Genomic DNA, 16588 nt, shown 5'->3' on the forward strand with positions numbered 1-16588 from the left:
TTAAACCACAGATAACATGGAATTAATAATGCCAAAATTAATTAAATCAAATTAAAAACACTTTATTCTCAACATTAATATTTAAATGATAAATTCCCTTCCCCTTATTGCACCCTCCTAAGGCATTTCAGTGTAGGGGAGGGGAGGCTTGATAAGTGTTTTTCATCATTTTTATCTTAAGTCTGAAAATGGTATTCCTTCAGAGCTACTAGTGAAATCAACCATGAAGCAGGAGCATTTTAACAATTAAGGAACAACTATTCAATGTGAATAATTTTGCATATAGATTTGAAAAGTTTTTATAATCAGAGATGGGATTCAAAAATCTCAGCAACTGGTTCGCTGCCCGGTTGCTGGGTTGATGTGGCCATGGTGGGTGTGGCCTACTGTAACTTCCTGTTTCCGGCTTCTGGTGGGCCTCCAGAGACCATGGGAGGCCATTTTCGCTCTCCCGAGGGTTCAGAGGCCTCCCCTGGGCCTTTGGGAGGGTGAAACCATCTCCCCAGGCCTCTGGAGGACCACCAGAAGCTGGAAATAGGCCCATTTTGCCACTTCCAGTTTTTCTGAGAAGGCCGTTTTTCGCCCTCCCAAGGGTCCAGAGGTCTTCCCTCTGTGAGGGTGAAAACAGCTTCTGGCAGGCCATTGGAAGCCGGAAACAGGCCCATTTCCGGACTGCTGGAAGGCCCATTTTCCCCGCTCCCAGAGTCTCCGCGCAGATCCTGCACTTACGTCCATCGAAAATGGGCCACGTGGAGACTCCTGGGAGGGGAGGGGCAGGAGGGATGGGGCCAGCCAGTCATTTGAAATACCGGTTCAGCGAACCAGCTGTTACTTTAACAGCTGGTTTGCCTGAACTGGTCCGAACCGGTAGAATCACACCCCTGTTTATAATGTTGTCTTCTGATAATGGTTATCAATCTGGTTTCACTCAGTTTTTCATATTCACAACCATACATTAATTTCAGCTGATAAACAAAACTTCTTCATCAAAATTTATTTCCATTCTACACACTGTACATATTTCTGAATGAATTGTCTCTCAGAACATTGGTTGAAATTTTTCTCTAATAGGTTGGAAAAAATGGAAATCATAAATGAAAATGTTGGAAAAATGGAAGGATTCAGGCATAGCTGTTGTAACTGGAAATATATTAAAATATGACTGTGGTTTACTTATGGAGTGAGTATCTGACTAGTTCCATGTGTATGAAAACTCCATCTGTGCCTGATGACAGAAAGAATGCCATTATTGTTGAGCAGGAACACTTGTAGAGACATTAAAGATGTGTTGTTGAGGATATGAATGTACTCTTGCATGCAGATGATGGTATAGTATTGGCTATAGTTCTCTGCTTCTGGGAACTGTTTATTTTTTATCCCTCTTTCCTGTTTTTAATTTTTCCTCAAAGCCATCTCCCTCCTCCATCCCTCTCTCACACAGTAATCATTGTCAGTAATCATTGTCACCCACCCAGCAACCGTTAGGAGAATGAGTGCACTAAGGGAAACATAGTGAGAATGATGTTGAATAACGCACTACCAGCATACAGATACACTGACTAGTAAAATGTAGGTTTTACTTCCAGTAAACGGGTAAACAAAGTCCAACAAACAGTCCAAATCATACATGGTTAAAGCAGTTAATATCAGTCCAGGGATAATCCAAAAACGAAGTCAAGTATCATAAACAAAGTTCAGTAAACAGAGTTTGCTAACAGTTGCAAGACTCACAGCAATCCAAGCAGAACGACAATCAGGAAATACGGCAACACAGGACATACAAGAAGAAACAAACCAGGTTTCTGGCTCCATCTTATGGCCGTTGGAGGAACCTCAGCCAATCACAATTACAGCATTTTCTTAAAGATACAGTATTAAATTACTATCCTGGTTTATATATTGCCAACCCAACTGTTAGGTGACTATCATTCCTAACAAGTGCAAAGTGGCACGCCCTGACACTCAAATACTTGAACTTTTATTCACAATATTAATGGAATCTTAATAGGTAGTAAGAAAAGAAGAAAATGATGAAGAAAAGATTTTTTTGGCTTTTATAAAAAGATACCAAAATAAAAATGTAAATGCACGTGCTTTTTTAAAAAGGCATACCTTCAAAGTTATATGAGATGGAAAAAATGCAATAAAGGCTTTCTCCCTGCTGCCCATCACTTCCTTCTATCTTCTCCCATTACTAGGCCAATCATTTTCTTGACTTTTTTTTCTTGATTTTTACATGTTGAAAGAAACTTAATAAGACAACGACGGTCATGTGCCAAAAGAAGGAGAAAGAAAGGAAAAGTGAAGAGCCTCAGTGGCACAGTGGTTAGAGTCCTGTACTGCAGGCCACTTCTGCTGACTATCGGCTGCCTGCAATATGGCAGTTCAAATCCTACCAGGCTCAAGGTTGACTCAGCCTTCCATCCAGGAGTGGGATTCAATTTTTTTTAACAACCGGTTCTGTGGACATGGCTAACTGGGCGTGGCTACCTGGCCATGGCCATGTGACTGGGTGGGTGTGGTTTCTTTTGTTGCAGCCCCCCCCCCATTTTTAGACCTTCTGGGTCTCAGGAAAGTCTCCTAAGGGGCATTTTTGCTCCCAGAAGGCTTCCCTGGGGCTCAGGAAGGAAAAAAATGGAGCCTGGGCAGGGCACCCAGCACCCTCCATGCTCCATTTTGGGGCCTTCTGGGCCTCAGGGAAGCCTCCTCCATTTTTTGCCTTCCTGGGCCTCAGGGAAGCCTCCTGGGCAAAGCAGTAAGACAGTGAGGAGAATCAGGGCACAGCTGATCATAGGAACAGCTGATTGTAGGAACAACTGATTGTCAGAAGGAAAAAAAGAAATACCTTAAGGAGTGACTAGGCAGGGGAGAATGCAGTCAGTGATGTCGGGCATGCACATGATGTGCAAAAACGATAAGGACTGATTAGGCGGGGAGGGGAGGGGCAGGTGGAGAGGGGCGGGGCCAGCCCGGTGCACAATTTGCCGGTTTTCCAAACTGCACAGAATCATAACAACCAGTTCTATAGCTTCCATCCTTCCGAGGTGGGTAAAATGAGGACCCATATTGTTGGGGGTAATAGGCTGGCTCTGTAAAACCGCTTAGAGAGGGCTATAAAGCACTGTAAAGCAGTATCTAAATCTAAGTGCTATTGCTATTCTCAATGCTGTCTTAGCAGGCCCAGCATCCAATTACTTCTCTTAGAGTGACTTCAAACTCAGCAAAGTTCCCAAGTCTATTATACAAAATTCAAAAAAGGGATGGAAAGAGGGATAGATAACGATTTTTTATTTTGTTGCCTCTGTCAGAGACATTGGTTTAACCAATAAGAGACAGGTCACGCCTTTCTTGTTCTAATATTACTTTTTCAGAGCAGTCTTTTTATACTAATGCTGTGGAAAATTACAAGTAAATAGAGAAGAGAGGGTAAAAAAATTTAAAAAATCCTAGCGGTTCTGTCATACAAAAGGTGTATGTGTAATTTTTTTTAAATAAATCTTATTTATAAGTAAGCTTCTGATACAGTAGTTTAAGCTCACAAGAGGAAAATGAATGTTTTGGGAGAAAATAAGAAACCTTTCAGAACTCAATAAGCTTTTGTATGTAATAAAGTATGTTACCAACCACACGTTCTCCACCCATGCCACTCTTATGAAATACAGACTTCTAGGATAAGGGGGAAATGATGGAATTCTACTGCTGATCTTCTGAATTACAAACAGGTAACAGAAGTCAGTTCAGTAGAAAACTCCCAGGACTTGGCTCCAGCACAATTTGTACAATGGCACTAAGAATGAATGACTCAAGATGAATGACTCAAAAGCAGACCCTTCTGCACAAGTCCAATTGAAATACATCTGTAGATCAAGCTAATAGACCATTTAGCCCAGCATTCTATGTCCCATAGTAACCAACTGGATTGTCCAGGAAGATGACTGTTTGGACAAGAAAGCAACAACCTCTTTTCATTGTCATTTAAGATATGCTAGCTGTGATTCAACAGGTAATGAACAGTTAGCAACATCAGTACCTATAGTTTAATTCTCTCTAAATTTATTTTTTTACAACTAATTCCCACAACACTGTGAAACTATCTAAAAGGGTAGTATTACCATCATGATTCTCATCTTCCCTATTACCTATCTCCTTATGTTGACTATAATTTTGTTGCTTATCTCTATTGTTGTATGTACATTGAGAGCTTACGCACTGAAAACAAATTTCTTGTGTATCTAATCACACTTTGGCCAATAAAGAATTATATTCTGTTCTGTTCTAGTCTACTCTAATTTAGTCTTGTCTACTCTAGTCTATTTGTTTCCTTTCTTACAACAATCGAAATGAATTGCCGTTATCACCCCTGGGCACAGGAAACCCTGTGTTCATTAATTATGTTTTATACTGAACAGTGTTTCCTCTTATTGATGCCGGTTCTTCACTTGTTTTAAGTTTATGAAAGAACAAGTGATTTAACATTGTGTGACAGAAAGAAAAACTTATGTTTTCATACTTGGTACAATTTTATATACCTGTGTCCTGTGTACTCAGCCACATACACTGTAAGCTAAAAGATTCAAAACAATATTTCCTGACTGGGATTGGCTTAGCTACCAATCACTCTTGATACTTTCTAGTTATTACTAGAAGCCAATATGGGTGTTAAAACATATATATTATGCCAGACAAACTTATTGCGTTCTTTAACAAAGTGACTTAATTACTTAGACTTCAGCAGTCCTAGGCTGCATCAATGGAGGGATAGTATCAAGACCGTGTGAAGTCATAGTACTGTTTTATTCTGTACTGGGAAGATCACATTTGGAATACTATCTCCAGTTCTGGTCACAATAATACAAAAAAGATGTGGAGACTCTAGAAACAGTGCAGAAAATGGTAACAAAGATGATTAGGAGACTGGAGGCTAAATCGTTCAATGAATGGTTAAAAGAATTAGGTATGTTTAGTCTAACCAAGAAAAGGAGTATAGGTGACATGATAACAGTCTTCCACATCCATTTGTCTGGAATGTTATACGGTCTCCTGGTTGAGAAGGGTATTGGAGTAGAAGACCTCCAAGGTCTGTTCCAGTTTTGTTATTCTAAATTTGGATTTGCAAATGAGCACACTTATGGATAATCTTTAAACTCCAAAGTTTACAATTAAACTCCAAACTCACAATTAAATTGTGAACTACTAATGTGATGATACAAATCTAAAGAAGCTTCACTTTTTCAACATAAATTTTATTAAACTAAGCTCTCTTTTAAATTACAATTACTGCTCTTTGCAACCAATTCTCCAGTATATCTTTCTAGATATGCTATTTGTACATACTTGATTGGGAAAGTTAATGGGCAGAGAGCTTAGTCTGATGAGAACATTCACCCCATTGCACAAATTGATTGAAACACAATGCTCACATTCACTTCCAGAAAACTTTCTGGCAGAATTTGATTTATTATAACATATGTAGAACAGGCAAAGACAACATTGATTATAGCATATTAATTTATTGCCCATAGCAAAATATTTAAAAGTTAATTTGCGATCCCAGCAGAGGATTTTATTAAAACATCTTAAACAGTTCTTGAAAGTGTGTTTAATTTCTTTCCCTCCCCCTTTTCTTCTTGGAAAAAAACTGCAATCAAATGGCAGCAGAGATGAAAATCTGACTATTGCTGATTGGCTAATGCACACTCCAAGACTCTATGGCAGTGATGGCTAACCTTCTCCATGTTGCGTACCAAAAGTGTGGTTGCATGCCTGCACCCATGATGCAATGCGCACGCAACTCCCCCCACTCCCTGTGCATGCTTGTGCACCCCCCCCTGCATGCACACTACGTGCCTTGCACATAAATGCATGATCAGGGGTTGGATTCAAAATTTTTAACAACCAGTTCTGTGGGCGTGGCTTAGTTGGTGGCCGTGGCTTAGTTGGTGATCATGTGACTGGCTAGGTGTGGCCTACTCAACATCACTCACATCGAGGCACACATGTCCTTGCCTGGCCTCTCATGATTGTGGAGATGCTGCAACAGTCGTAAATGTGAAAAATGGTCATAAGTCACTTTTTTCAGTGCCATTGTAACTTTGAATGGTCACTCCACACAAGCAAAGTATCAGCAAAGGAGGGGAAAAAAACTCCAGAGAAGTTCCTGAGACAGGAAGTCTAGTCCTGCCAAGAATGTAATAAGGGTTAAGGGAGAGGCAGTTTCTGTAAGCAACACCAGAATGTTTCCTTCCTGCCTTCCTTACAGGATTAGGCCAGTAATTTCTTCTAACAACCGGTTCTCCGAACTGCTTAGAATGTTAACCAGTTGTAACTAATAGGTGCAAACTGGTGGAATCCCACCCTTGTGTGTGACCCCCCCCCCAGCACTGCACACCTCTGCGCATGCACATGTGCCTCCCACATGCATGTCTCCCCCACACATACACGGCAGATACCCGACAACCAGCTGGCTAGTGGGGAGCGCATGCGCAGTGGGGCTCTTCCGGGCGACCTCTCTCATACTGGCACAAGTAACTCTGTGTGCCACTTCTAGAACGCGTGTCATAGGTTCGCCATCACGGCTGTAAGGCTTGGATTTTGGTTTTTTTCCATATAAAAAAGAAGCCAGTCATGTTAAAATATCCACAATATGTTTTGTTCAAACTTTAGAATACCTGAATTTGGTATCAAATTCTAACTACCCAGGTAAATCAGGCAGGAAACATGACTAGATAAACTAAAGTTACTTTATTGTAAGGCTACATTAACAGAATCTTGCAAGACTTCCTGCTGCCTTTTTAAACTGCTTGATCCCTTAAGTTTCTTTCTCTGACTTTTAAGCCACTCCTGCCAGTCTTGTCTGATTGTTTCCTAGGCAGCATCTCTTCCCCTCTTTCCGCAATGTCATTCATATATCCCAAGTATCCAATTACTTAGCTTGTGTAGAGAGCATGAATTTGTCATAGATTATTGATAGATTGAAAATGCTATTATCATGCTCTTCAGTTAAAATGGTCTTCTGAGTGATTTACTTTAAAAATCAGTCCTTCTCTATGAACTTGCATTCTAAAAGTCATGACACAAAATGGACAGGGGAAAAGAGAAAGAGGAGAGGAGATCGCACTAGTTCCCAAAATAAAACAGTCATCCTGTAATTGCTAGTCAATATAGTTCAGGAAAAGAAGAGACTTGAAGTTGGTCTTTCAGCAGCAGAAGTTAGTCTTTCTCTCTGATTTCAATTTCATCTCGTCTGGTTTAAATCCAGACAATCTGGTGACACAATAAGACCCTATTTGTCCTGGAAAAGAGAACACTAAATAGAAGATAATGTAATATAATTAGTATCAGTATCTGTATTATTATTAGAAGAGAAGAGACAACAGACTCCTGGCATGGGGAATATAATAAGGGAAGAGGAAGGAAAAAAGGTAATTGGATAGGACAGGAAAGGAACTTGTTCTCTGCATGTAGAGACTATCTGAAATGAGGAAGGGGAGAATAAAAGCAGCCCTTGAGCTTCCTTTACTCTAAGAATTAACAGAGGGATTTGCTTCTGCTTGAATTCAGTTCAACCCAGTCTGTCCCTCTCGCTATTTGCAGAGAGTCCTGCAAAAGCTGAGGCAGCTGGCTCAAACAGCAATTCCATGTAAGCTTTCTGCTGGGTTCAACCCCCACCAGAGGCCCTGAGCAGTCTTAGAGCGTTCTTTCCCTATGAAACGCTACTTTCATCACTTTGCACATCTGAGCTTATTGGCACTGCAGCAGTGCGTGTGTTTGTGAAATATATTTTTCTGCTACATTCTTGGAACTTGATATTAGAACATCTGAACTTCCTCTACTCTGAGCGCTGTTCTTTGGAGGAAATGGCTTTCCTTGAATTGCATGTGCATTCTCCTTCAAAGGAGAAAACGGCTGTCCTTGCCATATTTGTATAATTAAAGAAACAATGTGTTTGCTTAGATTACAGATCCTTTCAGATATTTATGCACGTATGTAAGCATAGGAAGAGCTGCACATGAAATAGTTGGCTGGCTTGCCTCAAATACAGTGGGTTTAGGCAGAAAAAATTCCCATAGTGCTGGAAAAGACAGCCTTACTTTTGTATTGTAGAAGGAGTGTTCTTCAAACATTCAGTTTAACCTCTAACCCTATTTCTTGGTATTCACATGAATCCCAAGCTTCTTCATCAGTTTCTTCATCATAATCCTCATCCATCCATCCACATATGAAAATAGTTTTCCAACAGCAAAATTCTATATGCCCTGACAGAGAAATATGCATTTTTGCATATTCTGTTTTGCCAGGATAACAATTTCCTCTTGAGCTCAATGTAACTCTGTTTCCAAGGTGGTGAAGAAGTAGCACATCTGGATTCAAATTGACCATCATATTCAATATCTCCTATTTGAACTGAATCTAATGTTCATGCTTGTAACTTAAGTATACAGAAGGCCTAAACCTTCCTATTTATCGAATCATGGTCAGTCTCATGGTCAGGATTTAGCAGCTTGTTTTATTTCTGTTCCCAACAAAAGAACTTTCAAATGTTTTCTAAAAGAAATCATCAATGGGATTTTAGCCCTGATTATGATCATATACTTTGTATCAATTAACTTCTCAGATGATACTCAGTTTCTGACTGTGTCACGAACTGGAACTCTTTATTGCTAATTGGTGTATTTTTGACAGTTTATTTTTCTTACAAACCTGGGGCAGAATTTCATTAATAAGCTCAGAATTTGAAATGAAGTAAACTGAATTGAAATGATAAAACTCTCAGTTAATTGTAAAGAGATAATTCCATTTGCAAGTAGTCCTCGTGTTCCAACCATAATTGGGATAAGCAACTCTGTTGCTAAGGCCACAGTGGCAAAGTGAAATGTCATGTGACCATACCAACTTATGACATAAGTTCTAGTTGCAGTCATTAAGTGAATCACCCACAGTTGTTAAGCATGACATTTTGCAACGGTGACTTGTGACTTTGAGCTGGCTTCCCCATTGATTTGGTGATGGTCATAAATGGTGATCACATAACTGTGGGATACTATGACTATTGTAAATGAGCACCAGTTGCCAAGTGCTCAATTCACAATTAGGTGATTGCAGAGATACTGCAGTGACTGCAAGTTTGAGGATTGCTTGTAAATCTCCTTTTTTTTTGGCACTGTCCTAAATATGGTCACTGAAGTAACGGTCAGTAAACAAGGATTTCCTGTATATGCATTTGAGGGAGAGGAAGCTCACGAAATACTGGATACAGAATGCAGGTGGCCAAATGCTTCCTTGATTCTAAGCAGAAAACTTTGAATTGAATATTCTAAGCCACTAGTTGAACTTGCATGGCATTGAGGTTACAACATTGGGAACTTTTTCAAAGGTGTGTCTCACTTAGCCAAGTCCAAAGTCAGAATTATTTTGGGAGAGGTGAGGGAAAGAATAGGAGATGCTGCTTGGTCCAAATTTGGTAATTGGTTTCATTGGAAGATACCTGAATGTCAGTAAAACACTGCAGTAAATTGTTTCTCAGCTAGCATTAACTGGTATCAGAAAAGGTAAGAAAAAAGTCTTCTTATGAACATCAGTGAGATATTTTATAATGAAGAAATTACACCATTTTGCTACATAAAGACAAAAACAAAGTCAGTATTATGATGATGATATATTTCATGGGTGGGATTCAAATTTTTTAACAACTGGTTCTGTGGGTGTGGCTTAGTTGGTGGGCATGGCTTGGTGGTCATGTTATTGGCTGGGTGTGGCCAACTCAATATCACTCACATTGAGGCACGCATCTCCTCGCCTGGCCTCTCATGACTGTGGGGATGCTGCAACAGTCATAAGTGTGAAAAATGGTCATAAGTCACTTTTTTCAGTGCCATTGTAACTTTGGATGATCACTCCACATAAGCAAAGTACCAGGAAAGGAGGGGGGAAAACTCCAGAGAAGTTTCTGAGACAGGAAGTCTAGTCCTGCCAAGAATGTAATAAGGGTCAAAGGAGAGGCAGTTTCTGTAAGCAACACCAGAATGTTTCCTTCCTGCCTTCCTTACAGGATTAGGCCAGTAATTTCTTCTAACAACCGGTTCTCTGAACTGCTTAGAATGTTAACTGGTTCTAGCGAACAAGTGCAAACTGGTAGAATCCCACTCCTGATATATTTTTGGTTTCAGGAACATTTAACTGACAATATTTCCATTTCTTTTCAGATCTAAAACTGATGCTTTGAAAAGCTAACAACTCATAACCAAACACAATGAGGAAGTATCGCCATTTGATTTTTGCAACAATCTGTTGTCTTTTACTCTTAGGCAATCATGAGGCTGATGCACAGGTTAAAGAAAGTAAGTGTCTTCTATTTTTGAATGATTCAGTATTGAAAAATGAAATTTATCCCAAGTTTTCCTTGGAAATTTTGAAGGGAAAAATATATTGCTATTGTATATTGCTGTAGTACCGATTGCCAATGTCTATCCTTGAATCTTTGCCATGCGTACATAGACATATTTAATATATGTATCACATCTCTTGCATGCCTGCCTTGGTGAACAAGCAGTTGCCTCTGCTATATCTACCTTTTTCGTCTTTATAAAATGAGTCTCCTGGAATAGATAACTGTCATTTATGGTATAGACACAGCATACGAAAAATGGAGATATTTTTGTGAAAGGGAGCCAACTTTCATATGTTACATTTCTAAAGAGATAAATGTTCTTTTTCCAGTGATACAGATGATTGATTTTATGCTCGATTCTTCTTTCTTGCAGTAAAGAATTAAATAATATTACAAAATATTTGGGAAATATTGTGCATTGGTACAATTTTCAATTAATTTTGAAAATTGACTTTTCTTCTGTCTGATGAACAAAGACAGCATCACGTTCTTATAATATTGGTACTATACGAAGATATTTAATATGAACCAGAGTAAGAAAATGTGGAACTAGTGCTGTAACAACTTATTTCAGAACAACCTTTTTAACATAAATCTGAAAATTCCCACAAAAAGCCTTTTCCTTTCAGCTGCCCCTGAATGCTCTCCATTTGCAACTCTCTCCCCCCCACCCCCGCACCAGACCTCCACTTTTCCCTTTTTAGTATCTGCCTTTTAGCATTTCCCTTTTAGTATCTTTTAGTATGGGGTAGAGAAGGAAATATGTGCCTTCATTTCTTTCTTCTTTGTTTCACTGACTTGCTGGATAGCAATTAAAACACAAATTCCAGGGAACAGAGGGAGGGACTTTTCTCCAAAAAGGAATTGGACTGCTGAGTATCATGGTGAAAATCAATTACTGATTATGCTAAAGCAACTGAGTTCTCATAAAATGCTAAGCCATAAACTATGGTTTATAACCCACATTGGTTAGTTGCATGCACTAAACCAAAACTAATGACTTTATAGCAGGGGTTCCCAACTCCCAGGCTGCGGCCTGCTACCAGGATGTGGCCCGTTTGTAACAGGGCTGCATGAATGATGAGCCAGCACACACAAACACGTGTGTGCTGCTCAACTTGTGCAAGCAGTGGGCCAGCTTGCACATGTGCATGTGAATGCCTGGGCTGGTTCCTCTCTCCCCCAGCCAGGCTGCCAAGCCATAAAAGTGGGGAACCGCTATTTTACAGGATATGTGAACTAGGGGAGAGAGAGAGAGAGAGAAAGAGATGGAAGAGAAGCAGAAAATCTCCTGCCATTCATTTAAGAAGTGGGTGATCCTGCTCAATGGAAACTCATGTATGGAACTTCAGATGGCCTTATTAAGTGCTGTCCAGATTTACCCCCTTTCAATACCGCTTGTCTCCTGGATTAGTCTCAGTATTCCTCAATGAACTACTGAGTCAATATATTTTTTAATATACTCCATAATTTGTGAAATCCCTGTAGAAGAAGAAACCAAGTATATAAAGAGCGCACTTGTTTTTCTTACCTAGGCAAGGAAATCACACTAAAATCGTACCATAAGCAGAAACTATTGCAGTGGAAACCTTTCTAGCATAATTTAGCAAGAAAAATGCATTCCTGCAAGCTGCTTTAGAAGTCTAAAATGGCCATATCACTCAATGTTTGTTAAACAAGAATAATTTCCAGGATTTGAATAGTTTCCATCTGCCCCAGTGTAAATGAACTCAGTGTTGTTGGTGATATAAAAGAAGACCCTGGCTATTAATGTAGTGCAAGATTTTCCTCCCCACCATGACCTCTGGAAAATCATAAATCAATGTGTTTTTTTAAAGATGTCAAAATCGGTGCTGCTGCTGATATAATATTTCTAGTGGATTCCTCTTGGAGCATTGGAAACGAACATTTCCAACTTGTTCGGGAGTTTTTGTATGATGTTGTAAAACAATTAGATGTGGGTGAAAATGATTTTCGGTTTGGTCTGGTCCAGTTCAGCGGAAGCCCACATTCAGAGTTCCAGTTAAACACCTATCATACTTTGCAAGATGTCCTCTTCCATATTTCACACATGCCTTACATGGGGGGAGGAACCAAGACTGGACAAGGATTAGAGTTCCTAATTCGGAACCATCTAACTAAAGCTGCTGGAAGCAGAGCAAGCAATGGTATTCCACAGATTATTATAGTGTTAACGGACGGACGATCCCAAGATGATGTGGCTCTACCATCATCTATACTTAAAACTGCTGAGGTAAACATGTTTGCCATTGGAGTGCAGGATGCAGTGGAATGGGAATTAAAGGAAATAGCAAGCGACCCCCTTGATACACACCTATTCAACCTAGAGAACTTTACTGCTCTCCACGGCATTATAGGAGACTTAGTTGCCAGCATTCGCTCATCCATGACTCCAGAAATGGCTGGAGTAGAAGGAGGGATTAAAGACATCACAGGTAAAACAATCTGCTCTGCCGTTGCAATATTTGTGTCTGAGGGAATTATTTGCTACTTTTCCATCATTTTAAGCATTTTAATACATAGCTCAAGGGCATTTCAAGGTAACAATAATTAACTTTACTTCTAGTGCTATATTAACATTTTCTGTTTGTATGATGGGTGGCTAATACTAAAATAGCATGCAGTGTAGAGAAGGAATGCAAGCAAAATGATAAGAGGAAAAGATGCTGAACAGAATATTGTTGCAAATATTTTCATTACTGTCAGGTTTACTGCATGAGTTAGTCCATGCTTGGATGCTTGAATGCTCCAGCCAGGGAGTGTGTAATATTCAGACAAATAAAATTCTACAATTATAGCACTTACAATACACAGTATTTTAAGATTTTACAAAATGACATAGACGATACAAAGAGTAAGACATCTGTGTTTATCTGACTAATGTTACTGGTAGCTAAAAGAGAAGCCCCTTTTCCCTACAACGTTTCACAATTTATTAATTGTGAGATGTTTAGCCTCTCCTTAGCTGTAAGAGTTTGCCTGGAAAAGCCCTAAAATGCACATTCAAAGGGTTCAAAACAAAGTCATACCCGCCCCCAACAATATAATGGTTTTCTGCCATTACAGTAATTTCCCTGCCAGTCTCCTCAGGCTGTGCTTCTCTCCAGCTTTCTAATTATCTCTGTCCTCCTGGACATACAAATGGACAAAGAGAAGAAAGGGCACCAGAAGTCATTGCCTCCCATCTGGATAACAGAATTAAAGTGGAAATCTCCTGTAAATCCCGCCTCTACATTAAGCAGAAGAAGTGGGGAGGAAATAATTTGACTGGAATAAAACTTTATTTTATTTAATTAGTAAAAATGATGAAATAGAGCAGCAAATCTTATTGATTTAAATGTATCAATGATTATTCTGCAATCCTGCAATCTTAGACCTTTGTTTTTATACCTTAAAATGCATGAAAGGAATTATGTTGCAAAAAAAAATCCCAATAGCCCCCAAAGCTTTATAATATTTGCCTTGTTTTATTAACTTTATTCACTTCGGCTCAATCATGGTTCTGCATGATTTGCAGCCAAATGTTTTCATGAATAGAGCAAATAATGAGAGTCCTAGAGGAAGTACTCCTCTCTGCTATGCGATTTAATTTTATCATTTTATTTATTTATTAGATTTATATTCTGCCCATCACGCTATCTATATTTAAGTATAACTTTTTAAAAAAGTCTATCCGAGAAATCTGTACCTCCAGGGAAGATTATCCATTGAACTAGATTTCAATGTTTTAAAAAAAATCACATTGCAAAAAAGATGAGGTAAATAGAAGATGCATTATTTTGAATATCCTTAGAGAATTATGGGGGCCAAGATGGGAAAGAGTTATTATTGCATGAATGGAAACTTCCCTTTCCTGCAATTACTTTCCTGATAGCTACTTTCATCCCTCTGGGACTCTGCTATCTGGCAGTTGGTCTCTCCCCTCAATGAATTAGGGTTCTGGGAGCTTCATGAGATGCTGAACAGGACTTCCTAGTTAGCCTTTATTAACAGAAGACTCTTGAACCTTGAGGCAATAACTTATCAAGAGTTCATAAGCACGCATACTACTCTGCAGGCAGAGCCTGGTATCAATGCTTAAGGTGATAATTTTGTATTGGGTAAAAATATAATAACTGAAAGTTATTTTTGTTCTAAAAATGGATGTTTCTTTTTACATGCGTTCAGATATGATGCTGGTTACTTGTATCCAACAATAAAGTGAAAAAGTATTTTTCTCTAACAATAATTAGATGTTTCAAAAATTTAACAGGTTGTCTAATTAATTAATCTTCTTTGCATGAGTTCAAATGACACCCTTATGAATTTAACAATGCCCCCATATTGAATACTACAAGCAACCATTTTCAAATGCACAGTGGAAGAGATGTTCACTATTCTAGCAACTGCAAGTGTTTACTCTTCAACAATATGCTCTGTGTAATTGGAAACTTCAAAATTGAAAGTGCCTTGGTATATATTACACACTACCTTAGTTACTGCTTCCTTTTCAAGCCATCGGTTCTTTGCTGTTCTGAAACTCTGGAAAGCATGCTTTAATCTGCTTTTCACCCATACTTCAACTCTTCATTGTATTCGTTTGTATAAAGCTTCTTCAACAGTGACTAATTATCCAACTATTACACATACTGTCTTCCTGTTTCTTTGCAATTTGCAGTATTTATCAGAAAGTTATACATTTAAAAAAAAAATCTAAACAATTTTAAAGTTAATCCAATTAGATTTTTTTTCAAACTTTCTGAGTTTCCAAGAAATCTTCATCACAAACAGTAGTCAAAAAGGGATAAGGAGATGTGCCTGCTCTTTGAGCTATACCTTTACCAGATAATATGCTTAGAAGGAATGAGAGTCATTGTATATTCAAACTGGCTCTTACGAGGTATATTTTAAAGTTAGCTTATATAACAAGCTGTCCCAAAAGTTGCCAGAAAGAAGGAACATAACTTCATAAGTCCTAATTTTAGGAATGTAGTACTAGTACTGATTATAGCCATATGGCTAAGAATCTGATTACTAAAATAATAAACAGGAAATTCTGAACAAAGCTTAAATTTATACACACACACACACACACACACACACACACACACACACACATACGCACACACAATTATATATGTATATAATATTATATATAATATATTCTTTTGATTGAAATGTCTGAGAGTAGTTAACCCAGGATTAGATGATGGTAAAAGAGAAAGTTTAGGCTACTAGAATATGTGAACTGTTCCATGTATCTCCTTCCATAAACACAACTAGGTTTTTCATTGTTCTTTCTGAGCGATGGGTGCAGAGACTTGTGCAGGCGGAGGAAGAAACAAATTCAGCACTATCTATATTTATTTCACCAGCAAGCAGAAATATTATAGAGTGATTGGATATAACTCTAAAAATTCTACTCAACTATGAGAGGCTTGAAAATATATTCTACATGATCATAATAATGTCAACAATCCATCTTCTCAGTTGAAAAATACATTCTCCATGCAATTATTAGGGTCACTATTGTGGATCCAGAAACAGGCATAACATATGTGGTTGGATAATTGTTATGATTGGATTTACCGCTTTAACACGATTCTGCATTACTTGATTGAATATCCAGTGGTAATATGTGAACAATTAAATCAGAAGTACATTTTTGTAGTAATGTTAACATTATATTCCCATAAATTCAAGGATACTTATATATGCTTACTTTCTTTTCTTTTACACTTTGGTTTTATGTAGCTTATAATTAAAAAATATGGAGATAAATATAATCTAATGATCTAATAATCCTTAGATACAGAAGTATACACTCACATACAAACATTCAGCTTTTGAATGAAGTATTTATTTAATTCTTTAATAAATTGAAACACACATTTTATAAGTATGTTTCCCAGTTCCCCAAAAATCCTTTATTTATTGTGTTGCATTTTTAACACAGGCCTTTAAAATCTTTTCTGAGCTTTAAAAATATTTTGCTTAACTCCTATAATTTTATTATTATTCCATTGCATTTATTATCATTAGCTACTTGACTCAAATTTGTATTTTGAAAACAAATGCTTGATTGCCTCTTTTGCCATGCAATTCCATGTATTTTTCTCTAATTTAAGACCCTTTGAAGTAAATATATAGAGAATTCCCAATTAAACTGTTTCTTATTTCTGATCCATGTTAAATCTCAAA

The 16588-nt window shown here is 38.2% G+C and overlaps 1 protein-coding gene across 11 annotated transcripts in view; it reads left to right on the top strand.

Moving 5' to 3' along the window:
• The window catches only part of COL6A3 (collagen type VI alpha 3 chain), a 115154-nt gene that overhangs the window by 11504 nt on the left and 87062 nt on the right, over nucleotides 1–16588 (top strand). For 9 of the 11 annotated variants that reach the window (XM_087919547.1, XM_087919549.1, XM_087919548.1 and 6 more), the window contains exons 2-3: nucleotides 10203–10337; nucleotides 12226–12843. In XM_087919547.1, coding sequence (XP_087775673.1) covers nucleotides 10250–10337; nucleotides 12226–12843 — 706 coding nt within the window. In that variant the 5' untranslated portion in view covers nucleotides 10203–10249. The remainder of the gene's footprint in view (nucleotides 1–10202; nucleotides 10338–12225; nucleotides 12844–16588) is intronic. The other 2 variants (XM_087919558.1, XM_087919557.1) reach the window with 1 other exon arrangement.

Source organism: Pseudonaja textilis, chromosome 1, assembly GCF_049901715.1.
Source record: "Pseudonaja textilis isolate UNSWEBS1 chromosome 1, rPseTex1.2, whole genome shotgun sequence".
NCBI lineage: Eukaryota > Metazoa > Chordata > Lepidosauria > Squamata > Elapidae > Pseudonaja > Pseudonaja textilis.